At 41.0% G+C, this 27,072-nt stretch overlaps 2 protein-coding genes across 11 annotated transcripts in view; both read left to right on the top strand.

Moving 5' to 3' along the window:
- KIF21A (kinesin family member 21A) overlaps positions 1 to 19,248 on the top strand; it is an 89,151-nt gene extending 69,903 nt beyond the window's left edge. For 4 of the 9 annotated variants that reach the window (XM_084531395.1, XM_084531394.1, XM_084531393.1 and 1 more), the window contains 9 exons: positions 2,057 to 2,167; positions 2,726 to 2,854; positions 6,470 to 6,606; positions 9,001 to 9,181; positions 9,525 to 9,689; positions 10,364 to 10,481; positions 13,130 to 13,300; positions 16,943 to 17,145; positions 17,988 to 19,248. In XM_084531395.1, the coding sequence (XP_084387521.1) occupies positions 2,057 to 2,167; positions 2,726 to 2,854; positions 6,470 to 6,606; positions 9,001 to 9,181; positions 9,525 to 9,689; positions 10,364 to 10,481; positions 13,130 to 13,300; positions 16,943 to 17,145; positions 17,988 to 18,081 (1,309 nt within the window). In that variant the 3' untranslated portion in view covers positions 18,082 to 19,248. Of the gene's footprint in view, positions 1 to 2,056; positions 2,168 to 2,725; positions 2,855 to 4,444; positions 4,484 to 6,469; positions 6,607 to 9,000; positions 9,182 to 9,524; positions 9,690 to 10,363; positions 10,482 to 13,129; positions 13,301 to 16,942; positions 17,146 to 17,987 lie in introns of all 9 variants that reach the window. The other 5 variants (XM_084531400.1, XM_084531399.1, XM_084531398.1 and 2 more) reach the window with 3 other exon arrangements.
- A 1,494-nt stretch (positions 19,249 to 20,742) lies between these two features.
- The window catches only part of LOC311442313 (sucrase-isomaltase, intestinal-like), a 55,248-nt gene continuing 48,918 nt past the window's right edge, over positions 20,743 to 27,072 (top strand). For both annotated transcript variants that reach the window (XM_084531375.1, XM_084531376.1), the window contains exons 1-4: positions 20,743 to 20,883; positions 23,924 to 24,155; positions 24,719 to 24,821; positions 24,916 to 25,061. In XM_084531375.1, the coding sequence (XP_084387501.1) occupies positions 20,838 to 20,883; positions 23,924 to 24,155; positions 24,719 to 24,821; positions 24,916 to 25,061 (527 nt within the window). In that variant the 5' untranslated portion in view covers positions 20,743 to 20,837. The remainder of the gene's footprint in view (positions 20,884 to 23,923; positions 24,156 to 24,718; positions 24,822 to 24,915; positions 25,062 to 27,072) is intronic.

Raw genomic sequence — 27,072 nt, 5'->3', positions numbered from 1 at the left:
AAAAGACGGAGAGTGTGTGTCATGTTCCTCCTCCTTTTATATGTTCTTCGCAAAATATGCCTAGAGATACGTGGCCCAGCAGGGAAAGAGGTGCTCTGGTGTTGAGGAGTGAGTTGAACCCACCATCCCCTCCTGTTCGTGCTCTTTAACCATTACACTTTTGTGCAGAACTATTGAAGTTATTGCTTCTGCTCCTCCTGTCTTTGAAGACCTTGTTTATTTTCAGTTAGGGGGACTATAAGGTCTGCACACAACTCCTGGCACTAGGCCCTACAGGGAGGACCTTCACCTTTGTATGGGAGCTTGTGATCACTTGGGACAGTTTGGTCAAGTAGCTGTTCTTGGTTGTGCTCTCCATTTTCGTAGAGTCACAGAATGCTTTGGGTTGGAAAGGACCTTAAAGCCCACCCAGTTCCAACCCCCTGCCATGGGCAGGGACACCTCCCACCACACCAGGTTGCCCAAAGCCCCATCCAGCCTGGCCTTGGACACCTCCAGGGATGGGGCATCCACAGCTTCTCTGGGCAGCCTGTGCCAGGGCCTCACCACCCTCATTGTGAAGAATTTCTTCCTTATATCTTAATTTGAACCTACCCTCTTTTAGTTAAAAATACACTGCTCCTCACCCTGTCACTGCAGCCCCTGACAACGTGTCCCTCCCCAGCATTCCTGCAGGCCCCCTTTAGGCACTGGAAGGCCACTGTAAGGTCTCCCTGGAGCCTTCTCTTCTCAAGACTGAACAAATCCCAAATCCCTCAGCCTGTCTTCATAGCAGAGGTGCTCCAGCTCTCTGGTCATCTTTGTGGCCCTCCCTCAGACCTGTTCTAACGGGTCCATGTCTCTCTTGTGCTGGGGCCCCAGAACAGTGCTCCAGGTGGGCTGTCATGAGAGCTGAGAAGAGGAAGGGAATCACCTCTGTCAACCTGCTTCTTTTCATGCAGCCCAGGATACAGTTGGCTTTCTGAGCTGCTACGCACACTGCTGGCTCATGTTAAATCGTGCTATTTTGCCCACAAGTCCTCAGATGGGTTTTGCGTAACACTGACCCCCTCTCAAGGGAAACCAGCATAGGGTTTCTCAGGTGGAGAAATTGCAGCTGTGTAGATCCAGAGTCTGTAGAGCTCTGAGACTGGATGCTAATAACTGTGTCAAGCCAGTGCCTGCCCACTGGGTGTAGTCTGCTTAGTAAAGTTGTCTGACACGAAAGCACTTTGAGAATTGCTTTCTCCCTTTTAGAAAGCATTTCTGGTCTTGCTGGTTGTAGGAACAACCTCTATTCACACAAAAAAGCATAAACCAAAGCACATGTGGCTTTTCTGCTTGTCTAGCTAGTGAGGAGCAGGAATTCAGAAAAGTGGAGATCATCTGGATGACCAGTAAAATGATAGTGCTCGAATGTCAACATTAGTATTGCACTCTTGATCATTTGTTATTTGTATTGGGAAGTAAAAAGTTGGGATAAAGACCACAGTGACTGAACTGGAATTATTTTGTAGAAGGAGCTAGAGAGACAAAGGAGGAATGGAAAGCAAGGAAGAAGAGAAGCAGTGTCAAAATTTTCAGGCTGTAAATGGAAGATACTTTCTCACAGCCCAATTGTGAATTTGGTATCAGAACAGGAATGTGTTAGTGAATGTTTTAATTCATCTGTAGGAGCCATTGTGATTTCTGTTCTTCGTATCCATAAGTGGTCTACTGTAGGTGAAATTTGTGGAATAAGAAGTTCTAGATCTTAGACTTTCAGTCTTCTCTGTGGTCTTAATTTGAGGTACATCCTCCAGCTACTGTATTTATTTTAGTCAACCTCTTTTATTATCGAATTAGTGGATCTACTGTGTGTTTTCAGTATGTCTCTCTTGATATGTTGATGAACCGTGGAAGTTAATGCATCTGGTGCGTTTTATTATTAAAATGTGAGAACAAATTTAAATCTGATAGTCTCAAGAGATGAAATAATAATACATTAAGTACTTCTGAGTGAGAAAATGACAGTTAATGTGGGAAAAGCAACTTCGACAAATGCTGTAAAGTAAGATAACGATTCCTCTTGATTCAGTTCCAGACAGCCATCTTTGTCGGAGAAGAAGATACCCGAACCTTCACCTTTAACCAAGAGAAAAGTCTATGACAAAACAATGGAAAAAACAAAGGCAAAAGAACAAAAACTGTAAGAATCTTTTATTTTCTCTGGAATAATTTAAACCATGGGTATATCTTCTTGAAAAATAAATCTGTATTTTCTGTTTCTTTGATTTTAGGATAGTTGTTTTTATTGTTGGCAATGAAATTATTATTGCTCAACCATTGTGTGTGTATTTTTATTTTTTTTATTCCTCCCAAGTAATTTTGTACACACAAATAACTCTGGACCAGAGCTCTGAAAATGTCCTTTGGAGCATTTCCTTTTTTTCAAAAAAAAAAATTATTATTAAATAACAATCATTTTCTCTAAGGAACTGCAGTTATATGACTTCATTTTACATACTTGATTTTTCTGCTTGGAGCTTCCGCTGTTATCAAGCAAATTTTGAACATTTTGCCACCTTGCAGTCTGAAGCCGTTTGTAGTCTTAACTTTTGTTACTTGCTCTGGGAAACATCTGTAGCCATCATTATAATTTTATTTATTTGCTTAAGAAAAGAGGATCTAACATTTGAGGCATGTTGCATTTAACATCTCTAACCATTCACAGCCTGTTAAAGAAGATGTTCTTTTTTTCTTGTAGCTCAGATTCTGGAACCCCAGAGGCTAGTCTGTCACCTCCTACTTCCCCACCAAGCCGGCCCCGTAATGAAATGAATGTTTTTAGTCGTCTTACTGTTTCTCAGGGAAACACATCAGTTCAGCAGGATAAGTAAGTCACAGAGGAAAGCCTCAGCCCCCGAACAGGGACTTGCAAAGTGCATTCAAGTTACTAGTGTAGTATCTGTTAGATATTTTGCCTTTCTCCTGCAAGACGGGAGGAGACATTTCTCCTGCTTTCATGTATCTTTCAAATAAAATACTTCAAAACCTACATGAAACTGCTGTAAAAATTTAAGGAAAACAATTTCCTGCTGAACCTTGTTTCCTACATTCTAGGCTATGTTTGGTACTTGTAGTTTTAAAGCCTTAAACTGTGACAGAAAAGAACTGTAGAATTTTTAGATATATGTGTATTTGTGTGTGTGCTTACACTTGAAAGTAGAATTAGGCTAACAACATAGGAAATTGTGCTTTTGACAGTTTTTCAGTTATTCCAGCTCAGAGCACTGTCACAATGGCACCCTGGAGGGCAGGATGTTGAAATGGCTAGAATGTAGTTGTTTAGAGATTATCCAAATTATTGAACAGGCTCACGTTAGGAGGTGATCTTGAGGAGCAGATGATATCAACACCTCATTTAGAAGTAGAGCTCAGTTTCCTGGCATGTTAGGCATCTGTTTCTGCAGGAGTTTGTCCAAATTGCAGCCGCCTTAGGTTGAACAGAGTCTTTATTGCAGGTTTCAGTACTGATAATAGTGCCATGCAGCACTTATGAACCACAACGGAAACTTGGAATAAACCTTTGGTTCAGGCTATAGCCAGATGAGAAATAGGTCTCTTTCCACTTTTTTTTTTTTTTTTTTTTTAAATAAAAATTCTGTTTTCTTTCAGTCTGCAGGGTTGCCACATACCAAGCAGTAGCTTGCAATGCTTGCAATAATTTAACAGTGCTTGTAACTTCTTCATCTTTGATATGTCCTCTTACTGCTAACTCCCACTTAACCTTTTTCATTTTCTTTGCACTGGCTTTGAACTCAAAAGGGAGCTGCTGGATCTGTTCAATTTGAGTTAGAAATGAAGGGTATCTTATGACATACTGAAAACATTCATGTCTTGGGGGAGCTTTTTCTTCTTGTGTGTTCTCTTGTTTTTTATTTTTAAAACTCTTCTTGAAAAGGAGAAGTGAAGGACTTTGAAGTAAGGATTATCTCCAAATTGCTGTTCCTGTTTCAGTGGGCTATTAATGTTTAATATTTATATTTTTCAGATTAACATTTTACATCTTTCTTCTATACTTAACAGGCATTGGTGTTAGAAATGATTTTTCCTTTTCATATTTTCAATAAGTGCTATGTTCCAAAGGTTAAAGTTCAAATCCGTCTTCTCCTTTTGCTTTACCTTTACTTTTGTAAGAAAATATTGGGGAAATAAAAAATGGCTTAGTGGGCGTTACTCAGTTTCTTGGTTTGAGGCAGTCTACCAGTGTAACTCACTGCCAAGAGAGCTGTTTAATGACTTTTTTTCCCTAATATTATCGTGGATTTAAGGTATACCCTGAGCAATGCTGCATACTGTATATGAATTTGCATTGCTTTTCTGGACTGGCCATGCTGTTGTTTGTTCTTCTAATACGGAGGCTTTACTTTGCTGCTGATACCTCTATTCTTTCTCCTCACAATTCCACCACTGTTGGTTGTAGGTCTGATGAAAGTGATTCCTCTCTGTCGGAGGTACACAGGTATTCTCTCTTTCTCTTGTCTGTTTTCGTGTCACCTCTCACTGAAGTTATTCCAGTTCTTAGGAAATTTCATTTTGCATTTCATTTTGATGCATGAATTTTCCTGGTACTTACGCACTGTAGAATTTTTGCTTTTGCCAGAAGTTTAAAAATTTGAAATTCTGCTCAAGCATGTCCACCCCCCCCTTTTTTTTCTTTAGGGTTTTCTTTATCATTGTTGAGCATGTCAGTTTGGTGGTTGCTTTTTTTTTTTTTTTAAATGAAATAGGGTGTACACCTTTCCATAGATATACTCTCTCTTTGTTTTCTTTGAAAAAGAGCAAATATTTTCTCACTTTTTTTGAAGCTTGTCTTTTTTTTTCCTTGTTCAGTTGTAGGCTTAGGTGACTCAAAACTTAAATTCTGTAAATAAAAACGTAGTTTCTACCATGTCTTTCTGACAGGATGCGTAGTGGTTTGAAAGATGAAATAAATGTCCCTACTCATGTTTCCAAGCAGTGGCTTAGGCTTTTGGCACTCAGTGAAAAAAATTAGCAAGAAAAGGGCAGTCAACAGGATTAATAATAATGTGTTGGTGGCTTTGTCTAGTCATTGTAGCAAGCATAGCGTGTTTTGTCTGTAGATTTCAAAGCACAGCACACAGGTAGATAAGTAGCTCTGGGACATGTATTTTACATGGTTTGTCAAGGGAATGAGTGGGTGGGAGCAGCAGTAGGAGTAATTCGCAGTCTACAGGCAGCCTGATCCACTGGAGAATATTACTGAGAAAAAATGTTAGTTCTGTGTAGTGTTAGAAAACAAAGCACAGACACCTAAAATAATAATAATGTAGTAAACTGTCTATTCCTGTATTCTTGAAAACACTATAAGTAAGGTGCAGATTGAAAGATGAACGTATTATTCAAAGTGAGGAAGTTATGAATTACTTAGAATAGAATCATAAAGTCATCATCTCTAAAACCATACCAGGTAAACAAGGCCACTAAGTTAGCTCATATCAGTAAAGACTTGTTCATTCTGTAGCAATTTTCTTCTGGGCAGTATTATGGAATTTTTACATTTTCCTAAGCCTGATGGTTTTTATGAGATAGGGCTTAGTGGCTGTTTCTCATTATTATGAACGTAATCCCCAGAAGAGTGTGGCTGTGTTTCTTGACTGTGAGCTGGTCAGGTCACAATCTAACATTGCACGTTTGTGGGCATAATCTAACAAGTAAACAGGGTAGGCTTTTCTACACTTCACAGAAAAGGGAAAGCGTAATTGCACTGTGCATGCAGTTGTACGCATGGGATTTTACACTACTATTATTTTATGAAGATTAGAGTCATTTTATTTATTTATTTTTCAGGCTGGGTTACAATCTTTTTGGTACCACCTCAGCGTAAGCTACACGTACCCTGGAAAGATTTCTCTGGGGTACCTGTGTTCTCACTATCCTCCCTTATAGCCATTTAAGTTTGGTGTTGTGTACAGGCTAGGGACCTTCCTAAGGCACACGAGTTAGCAGCAGTTCTCCAGGCTTGCCCATAGAGGGTGGCTGTGTGAAATTTTTCCCGGAATTAGTTCTTTGGAATGTCTCTCTTTGGAATTGTCTGTGTACATTACCTTCACTGCATTTTTCAGATGTGCTATTTGGACTAAGCTGTCCTTCTGCAATTTGCAGTCTTGTGGTTGGTCTTCTGAACCCAGGAGCTTTATGCATCTTGGCTCTTTCAGCATCTTGCAGGTTTTCCCATGTACCCAACACTCAGCATCCTGTCTCTTTTTGTTTCTTGTTTGTTTTAGTTTGTGATTTCCTTTATTTAGCCCAGAGTTCACGCTCGTTAAAGCTAAATAGTAAAATCCTTGCATAGTTTATGAAAGGCATTCAGCTGTTCTATTCCTCGCATTTAAGCAAATGAAATTAAATTTTCCCCTACATATAAGTAAATTAATTTGATCCTTGTCTATTACTATGCCCAACTCACATTTTCTTTTTTCTTTAGGGGGATAATTAACCCATTCCCTGCTTCAAAATGCATCCGATCTTCCCCACTTCAGTGTATCTATATAGCTGAAGGACATGCCAAGGCTGTGCTCTGTGTAGATGCAACTGATGATCTTCTCTTCACTGGATCTAAAGGTTGGGCAAGCTTCATGCACCTGTGCTGCCTGTACAGGCTGATTTCACAACCTGGGTTATTGTGAAATTCCCAATTTGTGCTTAGTGCTGTAAACTCAGTGGAAAATTGTGAGGATCTGTTTCCAACATAAGCTGAAGAAGGACTTACAGTAATTGTCTACAGATTTTTAACCTTATTGTTTAGTATTTAGCTCCATATTCGTAGTGGAAAAGGTAACACTCAAGAACAATGTTAGCATTTGTTGAATTTTAAGCTGCAGCCAGTCATGGTAACAGATGCTCACATGACGTGCAATGGCAAAGTATTAGCCTCAGGATGTAGAGGTAGAGGTGGGAATTAGCACATTTTGGCTGCCCTACCTACAGAGTTTGAATAGATTAATTCTGCAGAGCTGGAGCTGTTTTCTGCTTTCCATGTGCATCTCATTACCTGCCCATTGTGGGCTGTGAGAGTTGTATGGCTGTTGTGGGTTGGGCTAGATTTAGTAGACACTAAATTCCCTACTGGGTAGAACAATCTACAAGCTCTTCAAGCTGATAGGAATAGCATTTTGGAAGAAAATATTTCCTTCCTATCTTTGTTGACTCTGCATTGTAATCACTCAGTTTGACTTGAAGATAATGTAACTGGACCTCGGTGGTTATTTTTCATAAATGCTCTTTCTAGTATCATTCAAAATTTATTTTTGTGTGTTCTCTTTTTCTGAATCTTTTCATATGAGGCAGTTATAATAAAGTACTCGCTAAGTTCTTAGTAATGCATGAAACTTTGGAAGCTCTCTCAAATAGAGCCTAAGTGATAATCTGTGAATTTTCCTTGAAGAATTGAAGCTCGGGTGAATTAGAGTGGTGGCTAAGAAGAAGTTAGTGCCTACTGACAGGGACACTCTCCTTTTCACTACTACACGTAACATGTCCATTCTGAAATTTCAAGGCATTTCCTGCATGACACAGAGATAGCACCCCCAGCTGTAGGTCTTCTACTGCTAACATTCAGATGTTGTTTCTGTGCCTATTCCCCTACCTGTCTATTAAAAATATCAAGAGACACTGATAGAGTGAATTGGCGAATTTTTGGTCTTAAAAATTCTTGTTCAATATTTTAGAATTTGTGCAACTGTATGCAGGTGCAATAAGAGGATATATTTATAGCTTCTGCAAATGCTGCTTAGTTGATTTGTATTGAGGTTTCAAATGCAGTGGCTATGTGGGGAAAAAAGCTTTTAATTTTTTAATTTATTTTGCATATAAGTTTTTTTGTTTTGTTTTCTTTTTTTTTTTTTTTATTGGAACACGGGAATGCTTGCAGATGTTGTAAATATTTGCTCCTTTTTGTCATATGCTAGCTTCCCATACTTACAGAGGAATATTTTTTGTATGTATTTTGGAGGGGAAAACTTCACAAAGTACACTTTTACTCATGAGTAGAAGAGTGTAGACAGCTGTTTAATTAAATAAAGCTAAATCTTCTGGAATCTGTTGCTGAAGCAGAAAGACACAGCACATAACAGTAACAGCCAGTGCCGATTCAGTAATGATAATAAGCTCTCAGGTGTGTTGTGGATGTTGGGCTTTGCTCTTAACAATTGAGATTTTTAAAGCAGCTGACCTGTTCTTGGTATGCTTACCTTCTTCATGCTACCGTAACAACTGCTGACAGCTGAAGTTTGTTCTTTGTGCTCCCAGTATTTACACCTGTAAAAATGTATTTCTAAAATATAGAGGGTGAGTGACATGGTGCAACAAGGAGAGTGTCCTGTGTGGACTCCATTTGTGCTGCAAAATTCTTGAAAACCTCAGTGCATTTGGGATTTTAGAACACAAAAGTTTGCAGTATTTAAATTGGATTGCTACTGAATGAAAACTATGACTAAGGCACTTACGCTGGAATTTTCAGATGCTCTTAAAGCACTGAATAGTTTGAATTGCTTCTTGACTTTGTATTTGTTGTGGCAGTCAATCCTCCATCATCCCGAAGTTCACATTCTCTCCTGAACTATGATCTTGATGAAGAATTCTTGAGTATAAAATTGGCTTCTTCTCCTCATCTGTCATCATCCAAACCTCGCAACCTCCGAACTTTCTGTAACTTTACTCACTTTCCTTGGGATGGGATTTTATCATTTTAAAATGTTCTGGGAGCTAACATGCACATCTTGAACATGACAGTTAATGATTCATCCTGCTTAATTTTGATGATGGTAGATGATGCCATGTGTACTCTTAAAGACCAATTTCATTTAGCCATTTTTATGCAGTGCCTGCCAAAAGGGGGGGATATGTATGAATACAACTGAATGTATGGATTTTTTTTTAATTATTGAGCTTTGAAAAAATACGAGTTTTCTATTTAATTCCCACCTTTTGTTTTTGTTTTTGCTTGTCTTTATTTAGACCGTACTTGTAAAGTCTGGAATCTGGTAACTGGACAAGAGATTATGTCACTGGGGGGTCATCCAAATAATGTTGTTTCTATAAAATACTGCAACTACACTAGTCTGGTCTTCACCGTCTCGACATCCTATATCAAGGTGTGGGACATCAGAGATTCTGCTAAGTGTGTTCGGACATTGACGTAAGTATATTAAGCCTTGAATACCAAGAGCTTGAATGAATCTTTAACTTTATCTCAAATTAAATTAGATTTAATTCCATAGTGTACTACAGTGTAACTCAAATACACTGTTGGGGTTGAAGGCTCTATTTTAACATGTTCAAGGTGGGTCAGTGTGGGGCGTTGACAATATATGAAAACATGAAACAATTTGCATACATGTGTTTTATCAGGTCTCTGGTATTCATTATTGGCTTTATAGCCTTTTTGCTCAGGTAAATAGGCTCTATTTTAAATAATATATAAAGAGAATATAATGTAGTTATTCTATTTATTTATTTTTCTCCTCCTTGTTTGTGCTCAGGTCTTCAGGCCAGGCGATGCCTGGTGATGTGTGTTCAGCAAGTACTAACAGAACAGTCACTATCCCTGCTGGAGAGAACCAGATCAATCAGATTGCACTAAATCCAACTGGCACTTTCCTCTATGCAGCTGCTGGAAACTCAGTGAGGATGTGGGACCTGAAAAGGTACTGAACATCAGCAGAAGAGAATCTTCCTTAGGTGGTTACACATGTGTGTGTAACAAAGTCAAGGAGGTGTTTCCTGTTCATGGTAATATCCATATTCTGGGTAAAGATATGGATCAACTAATCTGTGCTATGGTTGTTACAGAAATAATGGAATTGATCTTGATTTCCTTGGTTGTTAAGGTTATGGTGAGTTGTTTCAGTAAAAATAATTGCGGGAAAAAAAACAAGGTTCTGTGTTTAAGACATGTGCTGAAGAGTAAGGTGACAGATGCATGAGTCTTGACTGGTAATTGCAGATGAGATTGTGATTACTGACTGATGTAATGCAATATAACGTGTGGCTATGATAATTATTAGATAGCATTTTTCCCAAACAGAACCTGCACCTAAAGAGGGCACTCAAAATACAGAGAATAATTTAAGGAGTCTATTTTAAAGTTTTTCTTTGTTTGTTTGTTTTACTGTGTTTTTGTTTTCAACCTAAATATAAACTTTTATTTCCATTTCACGTTTATGCATGGGTATGGGGAACAGAGTATGTAAACCAGTAGATGACTAGTGAAGACATAGGAGAAAAGAAGATCCATCCTGGCAGAAACTGTTTTAGCTTATGTTGGATACATGGAAAAATAAAAATAAATCCTCATTCATTTCTTTTCTTATTCTTGAAGATTTCAGTCTACAGGAAAGCTAACTGGCCACCAGGGTCCTGTTATGTGCCTTACTGTGGAACGAATTTCCAATGGGCAAGATCTTATTGTCACTGGTTCAAAGGATCATTATATAAAGGTAAACCAGAAGTATTTGTCTGTTTATTTTAACTCTTCACATCAGCATGGGATGCAGGCTTCAGCAGGAGTGACTCACATCTCTGTATCTGAAATCTGATAACCAAGGTAGAAATTATTCTATCAGATTATCAATAGCATTCAGTCTTTATAAGCATCATTTTTAATTTCACGATAGAACAATTTTGAAAACAACGTGAATCAGGTTGTCTGTAGTTAAACCTTTTCTTCACCTTAGTAAGGTGGGCTTCAGGAGCGTGAAGTCTTGGAGAAAGATACGTTACACCTGCTGTTTAGATACTTTCACAGGCTAAATGTTACTTCAATGAGTGCCTCCCTTTTGGAGTCTAGACCTAGCTGCCTTGGCAGAGGTGTTCTGTATGCTCTCCACAGTAAAGAGCTTGGGGTCTAGCCCAGGCTCTTGCTTACATGTTACCCCATTTATAAAGTGGGGATGGAGAGAAAGGCCTGTGCATCTCAGCCCAGCTGTCCAATCTTATAGATTTTTCGTTAGCACACCCTTTGATTATGCTGAGTTGTGTTTAAGCATAGCATAGTGAGGTTATGGCACTTTTCTGCTTCTTGTCATTGTGATTAATTCACTCAGGGGTAAGGAGTCAGTTTTTTGTTTCTGGCTCTTGCTTTTCCTTTTTCCTTTTTTCTTTTTCCTTTTTTTTTTTCTTTTTTCCTATCTCGGCCAGAGTGTATTTGAATCTACAATCTCCAGTTTCTCGGGAATGTGCCCAAACCACCAGGGCATGTTTCTGAGAACATGGGAGCTATACTTCATCATCTCCATAAAGCTACCTCGCACAATGCAAAGCACATATGAATTGTGAAGCCATAGATTTTATGAGCAAGAGACCCTAGCTTGTTTTGGAGGGTTATCCTTCATTCTGGTGTTGCCTGCTGGATTTGCCTGTACTTCTCTTACACTAGAGGTGTATAAACACAGCTGGGAGTGCATCAGGGAGACAGAACGTGAGCTCTCTCTCTCTCTGAGCTATAAGCTTTCTCTTTTTGCTGTTCCTCCCCTGCAATTCTTGGACTCTTGGCTGTGTGGTGGTCTAGCCTCAGAAGACAGGCTGGGAGGTGGGTACATAGCTTGATGGTTTGGCCTTTGGGTTTCAGTCCTATCAGGATGTCCCTATGGTTATAGGTGAGAGGATTCTTAGGGAACAGGATGACACAGAGAGAGACTGGAATAATTACTTCTCTATATGGCTCAGAATATTGGGTTAGTTGGGAGCTACCATCCTAGCACAGTACTTTGTGGAGGACATCAGTGAGCCAACAGGATGCAATCATGTAATGTCAGGTTGTCACACAGCCGATTCCCGTGACAAGCCGGGGGTGGGACGGTTTGGGGAAAAGTTATCTGTCAATAGTCAAAGCAGTTTATCTGTTGTATTCTGCCATCCTTGTGGGCTCCCTTGCTGTGGGTAAGCTACCTAAATCCTTATGAGGCTGCCTGCTTCTTCACTTACACTACTAGAATATCCATGGATGTTTTGGCCGTGTGTATGTGCTTTGGGTCTTCTGCAAGGTTAATACCTCCAGAACAGTCAGGTCACTTCAGACACTACAAATGTTCTGTATGTTCATGGTCAGTGCCACGATTTGGGATTTCTTGGTCCTTCTGCACAGGCAGATGGACTGGATATAGTAGATCTGGTCACAGCAAACTGCTTTCCCTCCACAGAAAACTGTGGTATTGTTTTCTGAGCCAGGAATATTAGTCATCTCAGTGCCTAATTCTTCTGGTGGTATCATTGGACATTTTTGTTACAACTGAACTGATATATGTTAATTGAATGCTGTAATTTCTAAAATACCGTTAACTCAGTTAAGGTTTTCTTTCATATTGCCAAGCTGTCTCTTTCGTACTGCCAAGCTTATTAATTTGAAAAAGTCGATGAAGATCTAATAATAGGGAATGAAGTCTGACATTTGCTTGTGGAGCAGGTATGGTTTTTAAAAGTTACAGCTCATCTGTTCCTCCTCAGCTTAGTCTAACTGAGTGAGTTGTGGCTTGCTGCAATGCAAAATGAAACAGGATTGCTTAACACTATTGCTCTAGAGACAGTTAGCTGATGGGGCTGGTTATGGCTTAAATTCTTTAAATGACACCATTTTAACAATTTGTTTTATGACTCCATTCTTGGAGCACAGGCAAGGAGAGAGGTGTGTCTAGCCCCTGGAAAGTATGAATACATAATGGTGTGAATCCCTTGCCAAAACACCTTGTCCAGAAAAATATATTTCTTCAGCTGTCTCCATGCTTCTTCCTGTTTGAACTGTGCTTTCTGTACACACGTGAGCTTTGTTTCCGTAGCCAAAGACATGTAATAGAGAGGCTCTTTCTTCCGAAGATGCTGTGCATTTCATAACTAGTTAGTAGCACATTTTCCCAGAGCAGTCTTCTCTATGTCAGCAAAGCATTCCTGCATCAGGCAAAAGGCAGAAGAGAAGAAAGAGGTGGTTCTGTTAGCTAATTTCTGTTTAATATCCATCATAATACATTGTACTGTAATAAGACTTTAGAGACCTTTCCAAGTTTTTCCCTTTAAGTTATTTGCTGCCTGTTTCCAAGCTTGTTGGAGAGCAGATAATTTTGCCTACTGTATTTGATAATTTATTTTATTTTAGATGTTTGATGTAACTGAAGGGGCTCTTGGAAGCGTGAGTCCTACACACAATTTTGAACCTCCTCACTATGATGGCATCGAAGCACTTGCTATTATGGGAGACAACCTTTTTAGTGGATCCAGAGACAATGGAATTAAGAAATGGGATTTGGCTCAGAAAGACCTTCTTCAGGTAACGTAAAAATAATGTGGCTAATGTGACAGTCATGCTTTAGAACTCCTTTCAGGTCGTGTAAATTTTCAGGTTTAGATGATGACTATTCACTTACTAATGTTTCTAAAATGGAAGGCACAGCGCTGAGTGAGAAGGAAATCAATAATGTACCTATCTTTGTACTAGGAATGCACTCACTTTTCTCTTCAGTCTGTGTAGTGTCAGGAAATCCTGATGAAGTGGTTAGGCTTCATTTTAGTTTTGAGTATGTGTTTTTGCTGTTGTTGTGTTTGGCTTTGTTTTGGTTTTGCTTGGAATGAAAGCAACATTTCCCTTCTCTGTGATTTGAACCATTGGGTAACAATATCCTTATGTCACTGACAAGGTGGTAAATTTTGGACTAAGAACTCGTTAATGACAAGCAATGCTCCAGGTCAGGCTACAGAGTATCTTTTTGTAGGAAGGGGTTTAGAATCTCTCTTCCTCGCCCCAGTCTTCCTCTAAAAAGTTTCCTCCTTAGACTGCCATTCAAATTATATAACATGCATTCTATAAGACCTGTAATGCATATATAATAATCTCTGCTAACTGTTAGAAAACATCTGGTTTTGCTAGCCATGGGGTCATTCAGGGTGAAAGTGGCCACTGGAGGCTACGTTTCAAGGTGAAAATGTCCACTGAAGGTCATTAGTACAATCTGCTGCTGCAAGCAAGGCCAAATTTGAAGTTAGGTCTGGTTACAGAGTCACAGAAAGCTGAGGCTGGCAGGGCCCTCTGGAGCCAGCTGCTCCAACCCCTGCCCAAGCAGGGACACCCAGAGCAGGCTGCCCAGGACCACGTCCAGGCAGCTTCTGAAGATCCCCAAGGAGGAGGCCCCACAGCCTCTGTGGGCAGCCTGTGCCAGTGCTCAGTCACCCACACAGCACAGAAGTGCTCCTGGTGTTCAGGCAGCACCTCCTGTGTCCCAGGTTGTGCCCACTGCCTCTTGCCCTGGCTCCATCTTCTTTGCACCCTCCCTTCAGTTATTTGTGTACTTCAGATGGAGCCTCCTGAGCCTCCTCTCCAGGCTGAACAGCCTCAGTTCTTCTCTCAGCCTCTGAAAGGAGAGGTTCTCCAGTCTCTACATCATGTTGGTGGCCCTACATTAGAGTTTTCCCAGCAAAAGGGGCCCAGAACTGAACAGAGTGTGGCTTCACCAATGCTGAGTAGAGAGGCCTTGCCCAGCTGAGTTTTGAAAAGTCTCCAAGGTCACAGATTGCACAGTTTGCTTTTGGTGACCTACTGCGCTCCTTAACTACTCCTCTATGAATTATTTTTTTTACTTGTACCCAGTCAGAATTCGGTTTGTTGCAACTTTCTTTGCTGTGTGCACTTGAAAAACATCTGACTGTTCTCACTAGTTTTCCTGTTTTGGGTAGGAGAAGACAGCAATTAGATTTCTTTTCAGCCTTCTTTCTTTCCAGGCTACACAAACTGATTTCCCTTTTCATCTCCTTCTTCTCTGGCCCCCAAATATTTTCCCGAGGACAACTGGACTTGCTTCAGTTTATCAATCCCCCTCATATGCTGGGAGGCCCCAGATTGGGCCCAGTAGTCCAGAGGTGGTCTCGCACCCACTAAGTACTGGGAAATAAGTACTTTCCTTTACTTGTAGTCTACATTCTTGCAGAGTTCCCAACCATGTGGAATAAAGAAATAAACCTTCTATGTTTTTAATAGAGATTTTAAAAATAAATAAAAAATATAAGATAAATAGGGAAGGATATATGCCCTTGGGGTGATTGGAGTATATGAGATGATAGCACAGAGAAGGAAACAAGATGAGTAGAAGAATCACAAACCTGGACTTCATGAGAGCAGATTTTGGCCTGTTTAGGGATCTGTCTGGAAGAATCCTTTGGGATATGGTCCTGGAGAAAGGAGGGGCCCAAGAGAATAGTTTTTCAATAGTTTTTCAGTGATTTTTCAAGGACTTCCAAGCTGAAGAGTGTTCCATCCCAACATGCAGAAAGTGAAGCAAAGGTGAAAGGAGGCCTGCATGGATACGGAAGGAGCTCTTGACTAAACTCAAACACTAAAAGGCAAGAGGTGGAAGCAAGAACAGAAGCATGAAGAGACACCAAGAGACTATTCAGACTGGAGAAGAGAGGGTTGTCAGTATATATAAATACCTGATAGGAGAGAGAAAAGAAAACAGAGCCAGATTCTGCTCAGTGGTATCCAGCGGAAGGACAAGAGGCAGTGGACACAAACTGAAATACAGGAAATATTTAAATGTAAGAAAGAAAATGAGAGTTTTCTTTCTGTAAATCATCTGTAAAGGTGATTGAATACTGGAATCAGTTGCCCAAAGAAGTTGTGGAGTCTCCACCCCTGGAGCTCCTCAAAACCAGTACCTGGCTCTGAACAGCCCGCTCTGGCTGACCCTGCTTTGAGCAGGGGATTGGGCTGGATGATCTCCAGAGATCCCTGCCAACCTCAGCTCCTCTGTGGTCCTGCAGATGTTACATCTAGAACTTAGTTATTTTTCAGTAAGTGTAGGTAGAATTTTGACTTGATCACGTACGTGGTAGAAGAGTCTAAATACCACAGGTTTCATCGCTCTCCTTGATGTTCCTCGACATGACTGTTCTTACAAAAAAGCCTGAAATAGAGCTGAAGCTGCTTTAAAGTATAAATGTTAATATTTCATCAGGTCCTGGTTTGGAAAACCAGGTGAAAATCATTCAACAATCATGCTATTTGAAAGAATGTGGACATCATCTACTTTACTTGGTGCTATACATGCCAAGCAGCGTGTATTGTAGATAAACTCCAATAGAAAGCTGTAGAAAGGTCCTAGAAAGCTGTATGTGCTCCATAATGCAAGGAAGGCAGCAAAACAAAAGAGTTCCTACAAAGCTGACCTGGAGAAGAGCCAGCCCAGCTTCCCTAAAAAGACAGTAAACTTGAACTGTTATTTCCCTGGTGTTTGTATCAAATGGATGTTGGTCTGCACACCATTTGGCTTTCAGAATCAGCAGTGAAATGCTGGTGTCCTTCCTTAATAAAGAGCTGATGTATCTTTTTGAAGTGCTATATCACCAGATCAATTTATAATGTGTAGTGGGAAAAGAAGAAAGGAGGAAAGCAAATATAGAAGTGTAGTTTCTGTTTCCCTGGTGTATTTTTTGAGCAGTGTTTGGGATTATTTTCTTTTTGTGTTTTATAACTTCTACAGACAGACTTGAAAAATACACAGAGACCATATGTTCAAATATGCATTCAAATATGCATTTGAACATATGCAGATTTAGTGTTACCCTAAATTAGCATTATCCTAAATTAATTTCTGTTCCACATTGTGGCAGTTGTGCATATTGTTTTTTCTTCTTGTTCTGTAGCACTATTTATCAAAGAGAAACAAACCCTAGATGACTCGTAGTGTAGATGCAGCCTCAGGAAGAAAGCACCCTCCTTGTTCTAAAGAAGGAGAAGCCACAGGGCTGGGATGTGTCCAGAGTGCTGTAGCTAATGGTCTGCAGGATGGGAGCTGGGCTTTGAACTCAGGGTTGGTTTTTAGTTGTTGTTATTTATTTATTTATTATTATTTCTAATTCTGTGCTCATTCGTCTATATTTCTTTCATCCTTGTAAGATTTGCCTGCTTTCTGTCTTTCAGCAAGTTCCTAATGCTCATAAAGACTGGGTGTGTGCTCTCAGTCTGCTGCCCGCCGGTGCTCCAGTTCTGCTCAGCGGCTGCAGAGGAGGCACCCTCAAGCTCTGGAATGTGGACACCTTCGCTCAGATTGGGGAGATGAAAGGACATGACAGTCCTATAAATGCAATCTGCACTAACTCCAGCCATATTTTCACAGCAGCAGAGTGAGTTTCTCTTCTCTATAAGCCTTTTTCTGTAGCTCCTGCTATAATTCTGCCCATGCAAATGTATTTGGGAGATCTTCAGTTGTGTAAATTGCTTCATAGCAGACATGGAAAAACCTGGTCCATGCCCCTAAATGCCAATAACATACGGCATTGGTCTCCAAAGTGGGATGTGTGCACTGCAGGGAATGCGCAAGGTGATACATTGGGACGGGGGAAGAAAATATTAGGATTTCACTAGTGCATGTGTGTAACTTCAAAATGAATAAAAATACATGTATTGAAGGTGCCTGCTCAAAAATCTTTTAGTGAAGGGGTGCACAATCAAAACAGTTTGAAGACTGCTAATGTGCAGGATGACAGGGGAGAATTAGATAATAGTGAGAATTTTACCAACTCGCCTCTTCAGTTAAGCTGTTATTGCTAGGGCTGACTCCTGACCTGTAGGAATTTTTCTAAAAGCCATGGTACCTGCTTTCTTTCTTAAGTGCTAGCAGGAGCTTTGCAAGATTAAAAGACAGTCCTACTGTCCTTTAAACACCTTGATTTGAATATTTGATTCCTCAGTAAAAGTGGGCATATTCAGTACTTGAAACCTCAGGTGACTTGATTAAGAAAAGCACCTTATTCTGTTAGTTGTGTGGTATACCATAGATTTCAAGTTCTCTTGGAGACCCTTGCATATCTATTATGGAAATCTTACTTATACAACAGTACCTTTCTGAATAAAGCACCTGATTTTGAAAAAAAAAAAAAAGTTTTTCCCCCTTCTGAAATTATCCATAGTAATTATTTAACTCTAATACTGTCTAATACTGTTTTGATTTGGTTTTGTTTTTCAGTGACCGGACTGTGAGGATCTGGAAAGCTCGAAATGTGATAGACGGACAGATCTCAGATACAGGAGATGCAAGTGAAGATCTTGCCAGTAACTGAGATGGTGGGGGGGGGAAAAAAAAGAAAAAAAAAAAAAGAATTTGAGGTGCACTCTATGCAGTTTTCTGCATGCCTGTTAAGTAAATGGTGATGACTGGAATGAACTGAAAAATCAGTGTGAACTCTTCTACCAGACCTGCTGTCCTTAAAACACGTACTGTATTTAAGAATAAAAGGTAGCATTCTTGTATCTCAGTGATCACGTACATATGTCTATATATAATGGCTGAGTTTGTGTGCGTAAGTAACACTTGTGGTTTAACTGGAAACCATCTTAAAATTATAACCGGGAATATATTTAAAAGAAAAGTGCTCTGCTGTATTTCACTCACAATTGTGATCAGCTGTGTTGCGTTTTTAGGGTAGCACAGGAATGCTGACTTCCTATTAATAAGCCTTTGATTATGACAGACGTTTCAGGATTTTAAAGGTCACTTACACTGTTGTTAGGGAAGCGGAGAGAATAAAAGATGGCAGGAAGCTGTTAGTGACAGATCCTTCTGATGTGACTGTGTCCCGCTAACAGCAAATGCTATATGATCTGTGTTAATGTTAGCATATAATCCTCGTTGACCAAAGTTGTGCAGCTACGTATGCTCTGTGCTCAGGACTAGAACTAAAATGCTCATAACTTGGTATGTTTTATTAGTGTTCTGCCTATGTTCTGTAATGACTAGATGTTTGTAATGTCACGACAGAAATATATCTTAATCTATTTTTCTTATGGATTTGTTTCTATCATCTCATTTTCTTTTTTTTAAAGCAAAAATGTTTTTTTTCCTTTTTATCTAATTTTATATGCTGCTAAATGTATTTTAAATACACTGTTTTGCAAGCCTTGGCAGTTACTTTGAGAACTGAACCACGTGTATTGGAAAAAGCTATGTAAATAGATGGTTGTATAAAGAAAATATCTTATCATGTGCCTGTACGACTTTTAAAGCTCTTAGAGTGTGGATATTGAGGGAGGATGTATAATTTAGCCAACTGCTCTGAATATTAATTTGTAAATTCTGCAAATTTTAAAATTTTATGTAGATTCAGACACAGTGCTTGGATGTTGAAGTTTTTTTGATGTTTTTTTTGTTGTTGTTTGTTCCCCCCCAAAAAAATACAAGACTGTAAATTATAGCTTATATAGGCAACAAATAAAGATGTGAATGTGAACTATTTCTCTTTGACTTTTTTTTTTTTTTAATCATAGTTCCTGGGTAAGAATTCACTTCACTTGCAAAGGCCCCAGGTGTAAACCGCACAATTTTACGTAGTGCAGTAGAATTGCTTGCTGAGTAATGCAGCCCATAGGTTGTTCTGGTACCCCACTTCTGTCTGCTAGTTAGGCATTACTGCTGCTTTGATAGTACTTAGGAACCCTAGTAGGATTCCCTCATACTAGCTGAAATGCAGCAGATGGCTCCTGTTCTCAGGAGATCACATCTCTTACCTTGTTACATGCAGTGTCAAGCAAAGAAAAGCCCTGATGCCTCTTACTCATCTTCGAGAAATTATTTCCTCCCCAGCTCAGCTTGAAAGCAGATGAAAATGCATGCTGCTTGTGAGGTGAAGTCTCATTTAGCTCAAGTTTCAGCAGAAATCAGAAATGATGTGTATTGTTAGGCAACGTACAGGTTGGGAGTTAAAATATGCACTAATTGGTATCGCTACAGTTTATCTATCATACTTTCAGGGGATTTAAAGGGTGCATGAGTGCGCAACGTGATTTGGGACCACAGCAGTACTTGGAGCAAATGGAGAGTAGATTCACCTGCGAGAGGCTGTGCCTGCCTGCTGCGGGGTGCCCTGGCCAGCCAGGTGAAGGCCACCCTCTGCCGAGGCACAAATGAGGCCAGCAGCTTGGTGACCCGTGGCTTCGGAGCTTAACACTTTCGGAGGCTGCCATCTTAACACTTTTCGGAGGCTTTCGGAGGCTGCCATCTGGGAACCCTAGGTAGTTTGTTACGGTGTAAGATTCACATGAATGTTGTGTTTTTCAACTGCAAAAAAAGTCCTTACACACCTAAGAGACTTCTACTTGCTGTCAGGCTGTTCTGCCTTCGTGGACCATATGGCGAGGGGCTGTTGTTGCAACAGTCTGACTTGCAGATGCTTCTCTCTGGCAATGCTTGAAAACACAGACATTTTGTTTTATGAGCTGTCTTGTGGTTGGCACCAATCTGACTGTTAGAGAATTGTGTGTATAGAAAGATTTTTTTTTTCCTTCAGGAAGACATCCCACCTAAAAACGAATCTTACTGTACAACACGGAGGTACTCTGGAAGTTCTTGCCATCAAATAATTGGAGGAAAATTGTCATTTTGTAAAGGTCACAGTACCAGTGTCTTGTTTTAATGGAGATTTCTTCATCTGCTTTTCTCCAAACTTTTCATTTTTAGTATAAAATTATATATGTGACAAAAGATGGATCAGAAAAAGGTAAGCACAGGACTCTGAAGATATTTGTTTAAAAAATGAAGGGAGTCTCGGGTAAATGGCTTTTTATAAGAATCCTGAGAAAAGTCTTGGGACTGGGACTCAGATGTTTATCAAAGTTTGTGGACAAATCAGTCACTAGCCCTGTCTTATCTGCTGAGATATGTTCTTAAATACAGGCAAGGTCATGTGTTATAACAGCATGAGTTTATTGAATTAGCTTTGATAAAATATTGGCAATGGCATTAATAATCTGAAGGGATCCTTATCGCAGCTCTGCCTGGTATAAAAGGCTACAGGCTGCGCACAGAAATCAGCCGTGAACCATGGAGAGAACCAGGAGTCTCTGGCTCTTGGCCGCTGTGCTGGCAGGTAAATGTCTGGTATTCCTGTTTTGTCATAGTCTTCCAAAGCAAGAGCTAGGTTTGGTAACAGTAGAAGAGCTATGAGAGCAGGAGGTCCTCTTCTCACATGGAAAGGGAGAGAGCATGGGCTTAACTCCACCTGGTGTGATTTTATGGGAAGACAACAGGGTTGGCTTGGTAAGAGAGAGATCCCAGACCAGCTGCTGAAAGTTAAGTGGTGCTGATCTGTTTTCTGTGGCTTGTACCCACATACACCAGAGCCTAATAATAGGAATCAGGTTTATTCTCCCTCTAAGTTGCCAGATAAAGGAAGAAGGAATCTCTGCAGCAAGTACCTTGCAAATGTGTAGGTGAACCCAAAATGTAAAGACGAATACTAAAAGGAGCATGGTATTGATTTAATTCCTTGCTTACACCTTTTCGCAGCATTTTCTAACCTAATTTCACAAAATTTAAGTCAAGATTTAAAAAGAAAAAACAACAGTGGGGATACTTTTTCACTGATATCTTTCAAGCTGCCTCTTTTTAGTTCCTGATCCCATGGAAATTATCATGAAAAAGGAGCGGATAGTCATAGTTGCTACTAAATTCAGCTGCTCATTTGCAAATATATGTAGAAGATGAAACGCAAACACGGACCATAAAAGCAGTGAAAGCGATGCAGAGGCTTTAAAATTAAATATATATTTCCACTTGCTGCTGTCCCATTTGCACTATTACAGAAGGAGCCCTGCACTATTACAGAAGGAGGTTGCAGCCCTGTTCAGCTGCTCAGCCCTGTTTGGTTTCAAAATTCCCTAGAAAACTTAAACTTCATTCAGGTGATGAGGAGAAAAAAAGAAGTGTATTCTCGGTCTCTGCAGGGGCATCTTTTTCCTTTGAACTAGCTTCTTCCTTCACAATGTCTTTATGAAGTATTTTGAAAGCATTTCATTATAGAAATAAGTTGATAAAAGTCTCCTGTTAATAATCTGCTCGGGTATGTTCGGTCACATTCTCTGATTGCAGTAATGAAGACATTGATGCTGCATTTCATTTCTATTAGAAAAGAAAAAAAAAAAAAAAAGGCAGCTAAATGTGATAGTTTTACTCTATTTGGTGTTTCACCCACCCAGATGTTAGCTAGTAAATGCAAGACAGAGCAGTGCTTCTGGCCACAGGAGCTATGGGTTGGACAGCAGAGGTGGCGTTTGTAGTATGATTTTCTTCAGCCCCTGTGGTTGCACAGGTTTGAGGACCTCAGCACCCAGATGGCCATGGGAAGCCTTTGAAATCTTTCCATCTCTCCCTCGATAAGCAGGAACAGTCAGGGCACAGTGTGCAAAGGCCTGGCAGCCACTTCCACGGGACTTGCAAGCTGCGTGACTTTCCTTCATCTTCCTCAGGGGCACAGTATGAAAAGGAGAGGGTTTGCTACCTCAGCCCTGGCTAAAGTGTTTAATTCAGTTGTTGATGACTACTTGTTGATTTTTACTGCACAGATAAGTCACCTAGGGATTGCTGAGGGGTGTTGATGCTCCTTTTGTGCTTTGGATGGAACAAGGGGGGCAGAATTCCGGGCTGCCCTATGGGAGGGATGTGCGCTGAGGGGTGAATGCTGGGCAGAAAGCAGCCAGCCCACCCAAGGGTGGCGACAGAGGGGGCAGCCAAGCTGCCAGCTGGTGAAGGTCCACTGGATTTGTGCTATTCCCACCTGTAGCAGGTGATGTGAGGCTGAGTTAGTTGCACCAGGCTGTGGGGATGAGACTATTTCTCTAAAAAGATAAACGGAGCCAGTGTTCAGCTCCTGTTTCCGTGCATTCCCATCTTCTACTTGGAGCTAAACTCCAGTAGCACCAGAGGATGCAAATTCCTAACAAATTTGCAGTTTTATGCTTTTATTTTTTTCCACTATCCAGAATTATTGCTTGTGCACATCTGCTTGTAAACTTCTTTACGGGGAGAAGTCCCAACTGCATCAGCAATCATGTTTTAAGCTGCCAAGTACCCACCAGTCCGCATAAAATAAAACGTTTAAAGCAGGTGATTGTCATTTTATGGAAAAGAGTAATTATCTTCCAAGTAGATTTAATCTTTGAGTACTGCTGTAACGACTACAATTTACACTTCAAAATAAGTAAGCAGCCATGTGCCTGCTCTCCCCAGGACCCTGGGGTATTCTGCCAGCACCGAAGGCAGCCGGCCCTGCAGAGCCCATTCTCGGCAGGCTCCCTGCGTGTAGGGGCAGCAGGGCTGGACCAGCAGCTGGGGGCAGGAGAGGGCCGAGCACCTCATTAAGGGGTTTTGGTTCTGTGAACGACTGATCTGTCCCTTTTCTTGTCCTACCAACAACTTACCTTTACCGTAAGGGAAGATATTTTGCTATATTACTGTATTAAGTCAAGGAATGTTAATACAAAGTACTAATAATACACACACGTAGCATTTATAGAATGCATGTATATAATTTATATATTCATTTATATAAATGAAGCCTAATACAAACATATATGTAATCAACATTTTTATAATTACGTATATCATAGAATCATGGAATGGTTTGGGTTGGAAGGGACCTTAAAGACCACCCAGTTCCAACCCCTCTGCCATGGGCAGAGACATGTCCCACTAGACCAGTAAACTATAAATATTTTACATATTTATAACTGTGTATACATACATAACCTCTGTGAAAACCATGGCAAAGAATAAGCACACAGAGAACGTCGGATGTGACACCTCACCAGCAGTTTCGGTAGCTCGCTAGTTAACTTTCCGTGAGTATTTCTGAGTAGTTCAAGTTGGTCATGCTTCAGCTGAATACCTGAAGCTCTGAGCACTGAACAATAGAGACCATGCTGTGTTGGCATGGAAAAGAAAGCGGCTCCTCTGGTTTCAGTCATGAGTAGGCATACTGTCCTGAGGTCATCTCAGTCAAAAGAATTGTGGCGTTGGCCCCAAAATGAGGAAAAAGAAATTATCAAAAAAAAAAGTATAACCAAAGCAGATTGCATCGCTTGTTTCTGTATGGTTTTCTGTGGTCTCTGACTGCTTTCCCCCCCGTGCAGCCCTAGGCCAGTGCCATGGCTCCAGCTCAGAGCAGTGCAGCGGGGCCGTGGCGGTGCAGCGGCGGGTGGACTGCCACCCCCAGCCCGGCGCTTCCCAGGAGAGCTGCGAGGCGCGGGGCTGCACCTGGTGTACCACCGACGTCCCCAATGCGCCCTGGTGCTTCTTCCCTGAGGACAGCCCCTACGGATATTCCCTGGGCGGGAACGCGGAGAAGACAGCTAAAGGCTGGAGGTAAGCTGGCTTTGAAAACCATGTGTTTCTTATTATAATGGAAAGGCTGGTGGAAAGGCTGGTGGGTGTGTTTTGCTAAGCCCTGTACAATTGGGGTTCTGCACTGAGCTGCTCACCCCACACCACCAGTGCACATAAACCAGGTATTTCTCCCATTAATGGCAAGAAGAGCTAAGTCAACCATATGAGATTTAGTCGTCTAATTTTTAGCCTTAAAGCTGGATGAAATAAACATTACCATGTGCTACTGGACTCTGTATAGGTGATAAGCCATTAATCAGAAAGAGGGGAAGGTGCCAGTGCTGCGGCTGGGATGGCTGAGCACTGTGCCACCCACACCGCTGCTCCCGGCTGGCAGCTCGGGCTCCTGCTGGAACCAGCAGCCAACCACCACCTCCAGGATGAGGAGAAGGTCTTAGCAAATGGAGGAATAACCTCAGTTTATTTCTCTTGATAAATCAATGATTTGACTGTTTTTGTTTTGTTTTGTTTTGTTTTAAGAATTGATGTAGAATAGCTGAGTTGTTTCCTGACACTGAAACTGAGGCGTGTTTCTGTTTCAGGGTAACGCTGAACAAGCGCAGCCAGCTGTCGCTGTTTGGAAGTGACATTTCTCCTGTTGTCATAGATGTGGAGTTCCAGACGAAAGACAGGCTGAGGTTTAAAGTGAGTATTTTGGGGAATGGAAAGTCATTTAAAGAAAGCCATGCACGCTAGCAAGCCAGCTAACCTGCCCGGGCCCCCTCTCACCTTGGCTTAGGTCTACGACCCCAACAGAGAGCGCTTCGAGGTACCCCTCAAGATTGACTCCCCAGGGGTGGCCGCCGAGGACACCAGCTACGATGTTGAGTTCACAGATGATGCCTCACATTTCAGGATCAAGAGGAAGAGCACCGGCACAGTGCTGTGAGTACAAGATGTTATGAGCATTGTTTTTTGGAGAAAATAAGAGTGATGGAGCAAGCACTGTTTCCTACTGCTTTACTGTATGTCATTTTGTTTGAGAAGGCTCAAGCACAAAACAGCATAAATCCAGATTTACGTTTTTTCCTAGAAAACTCTCATTATTAATACGAGTATTTGCCTGTGTAATGAGAAATTATCCACACACATGCAGAAAAGATTATTCAGTTTCTTATCAAATAAGTTTTGAGACTGCAGTTTTTGGGTACACAGCTTTAGGCATTGGTATTCTCAGCTTATGAAAGCACTGAAGCACCATTTTATGAAATTTGGGATGTTGTAATACACCAGAAATTGAGCACCAACTCTCTTGCCACTCTTCCAGATGTAGGTCTGGGAAAGTAAAGCTCAAAACCACAGGGGCCTTCAGCTTCCATTGGTTTCAATGGGAGCAGGGAACAGCATTTGTGGGTCTAGCTCATCGTTCTGTGAGAAAAGCTGGTACTGGTACTGGTACTTTTCAAACTGGTACTGGTATACACTTAACCTCAGCACAAGCTCCCCCCACCAGTACATACCACCAGGTTTCTCATTTTCTCACCTTCCACCAACCTGTCTCTAGTGTGTAATGCTACTTAGCAAGAGAGTTTTTGGGAAGTGAGGCTCCCTATGTCCTCATAGAGGTATCAGTTGTGTTTGGGGATGCTGTGGTGCAGTGTTGGCAGCAGCCTTCAGCCATCTGCAGTGATAAATGACAGTGTTACATGCTGCTGAGGGTTACCACTGCATCACTCAGGCGGGCAGAGGAGATGCACAGAATATTATAATATGGGTACCGTTCGCATCAGGGCCTTGAGAGAAAAAAAAAAAAAAAAGAAAGAAAGAAGAAAAAAAAACAACACAAAGTGTGCACTGCCCACAGGAGGCTGTGGTTGTGACTGTATTAGCATTTTAATCTAGATCAGCAGCACATTTTGAGGTGAATCTCCTGATTACACCCACCTCTTGTGACCTTGGGACCCTGACACCAGCTCTGTTAGTGTTGCACCCCTTTCAAGTGCAGATGTAGCATTTGCAAGGTGCATTCCCAGCAGGTCATTGTAATCCAAGCCGTTCATTTTATGCATTAGAAATTTTAACCCCCAAAATGTGAAAAAAAGCAAGTCAGATGTATTTTTTTTCCAGCTCTTTGTTAAACAGACTAAAAATATAAGCATTATCTTTCCATGAAATGTAAGGATGGCTTAAGACGTGTGATACAAGTAAGGCAATGCAGCCTCTGAGATGGTGTGAGACTGCAGATGGAACCACTGCACTGGGTTTTTAATTAGCTATCTGTCCTTTTAAATTTCAGTCTTGTGGTGTCTCTTTTTTGAGGTGTCACAGCCAATTCTGTAAAGTTTTCTTTTTGCGGGCTATTGTAAATGAATGTATTATGCATTGCCCGATAACAAAAAATAATTTAATTCCTCGTTAGACTTAACAGCTTTGTGAAAACTGTGGGCTTAAGTTAAAGGCCCAATTTTCTTCTCTTTGTAATGAGAGATTTTTTGCAGAGGCTTGTTAATTGGCTTGCTGAGGGAGGAGGTGCCTGCATAGTGAGAAATGCTGGCAGCTAGCTCAGTCCTTATCTTGACCCCAAACTCGACAGTTTGGCCTTGGTCGGTCAGGGCATCCTCAAATCTGGGACATCCCAGATAAGGGAAGGGCTCTCTGCGAAGCAAACACAGGGTGATCCTATGCATGTGGGGCCCCTTGTGCCCCCAGAGCTGGCTCTGGGCTCTCTAGGGCTCAGAAATAAGGAATTGGGGTGAATACTGGGCACGGTCAGTGGGTTTTTTGCCTCTGAGCAGTGGTAGTGCTGCTAATAAAACATCCTCATCAGCAGAGAGACGGAGGATTTTGCCTAGAGAAAGGGAAATTTTGTGCTCCTGGGGTTTTTTATTTCATGTCAAATGGCACAGCCGGTGCGTATAGACTGAAGCATCACACCCCGGCAGGGAGCAGTTCCTCT

Source organism: Aythya ferina (genome assembly GCF_964211825.1).
Source record: "Aythya ferina genome assembly, chromosome: 1".
Taxonomy (NCBI): domain Eukaryota; kingdom Metazoa; phylum Chordata; class Aves; order Anseriformes; family Anatidae; genus Aythya; species Aythya ferina.
Note: the sequence above shows the minus strand (reverse complement) of the source record. Positions and strands in the feature narration are given on the sequence as shown.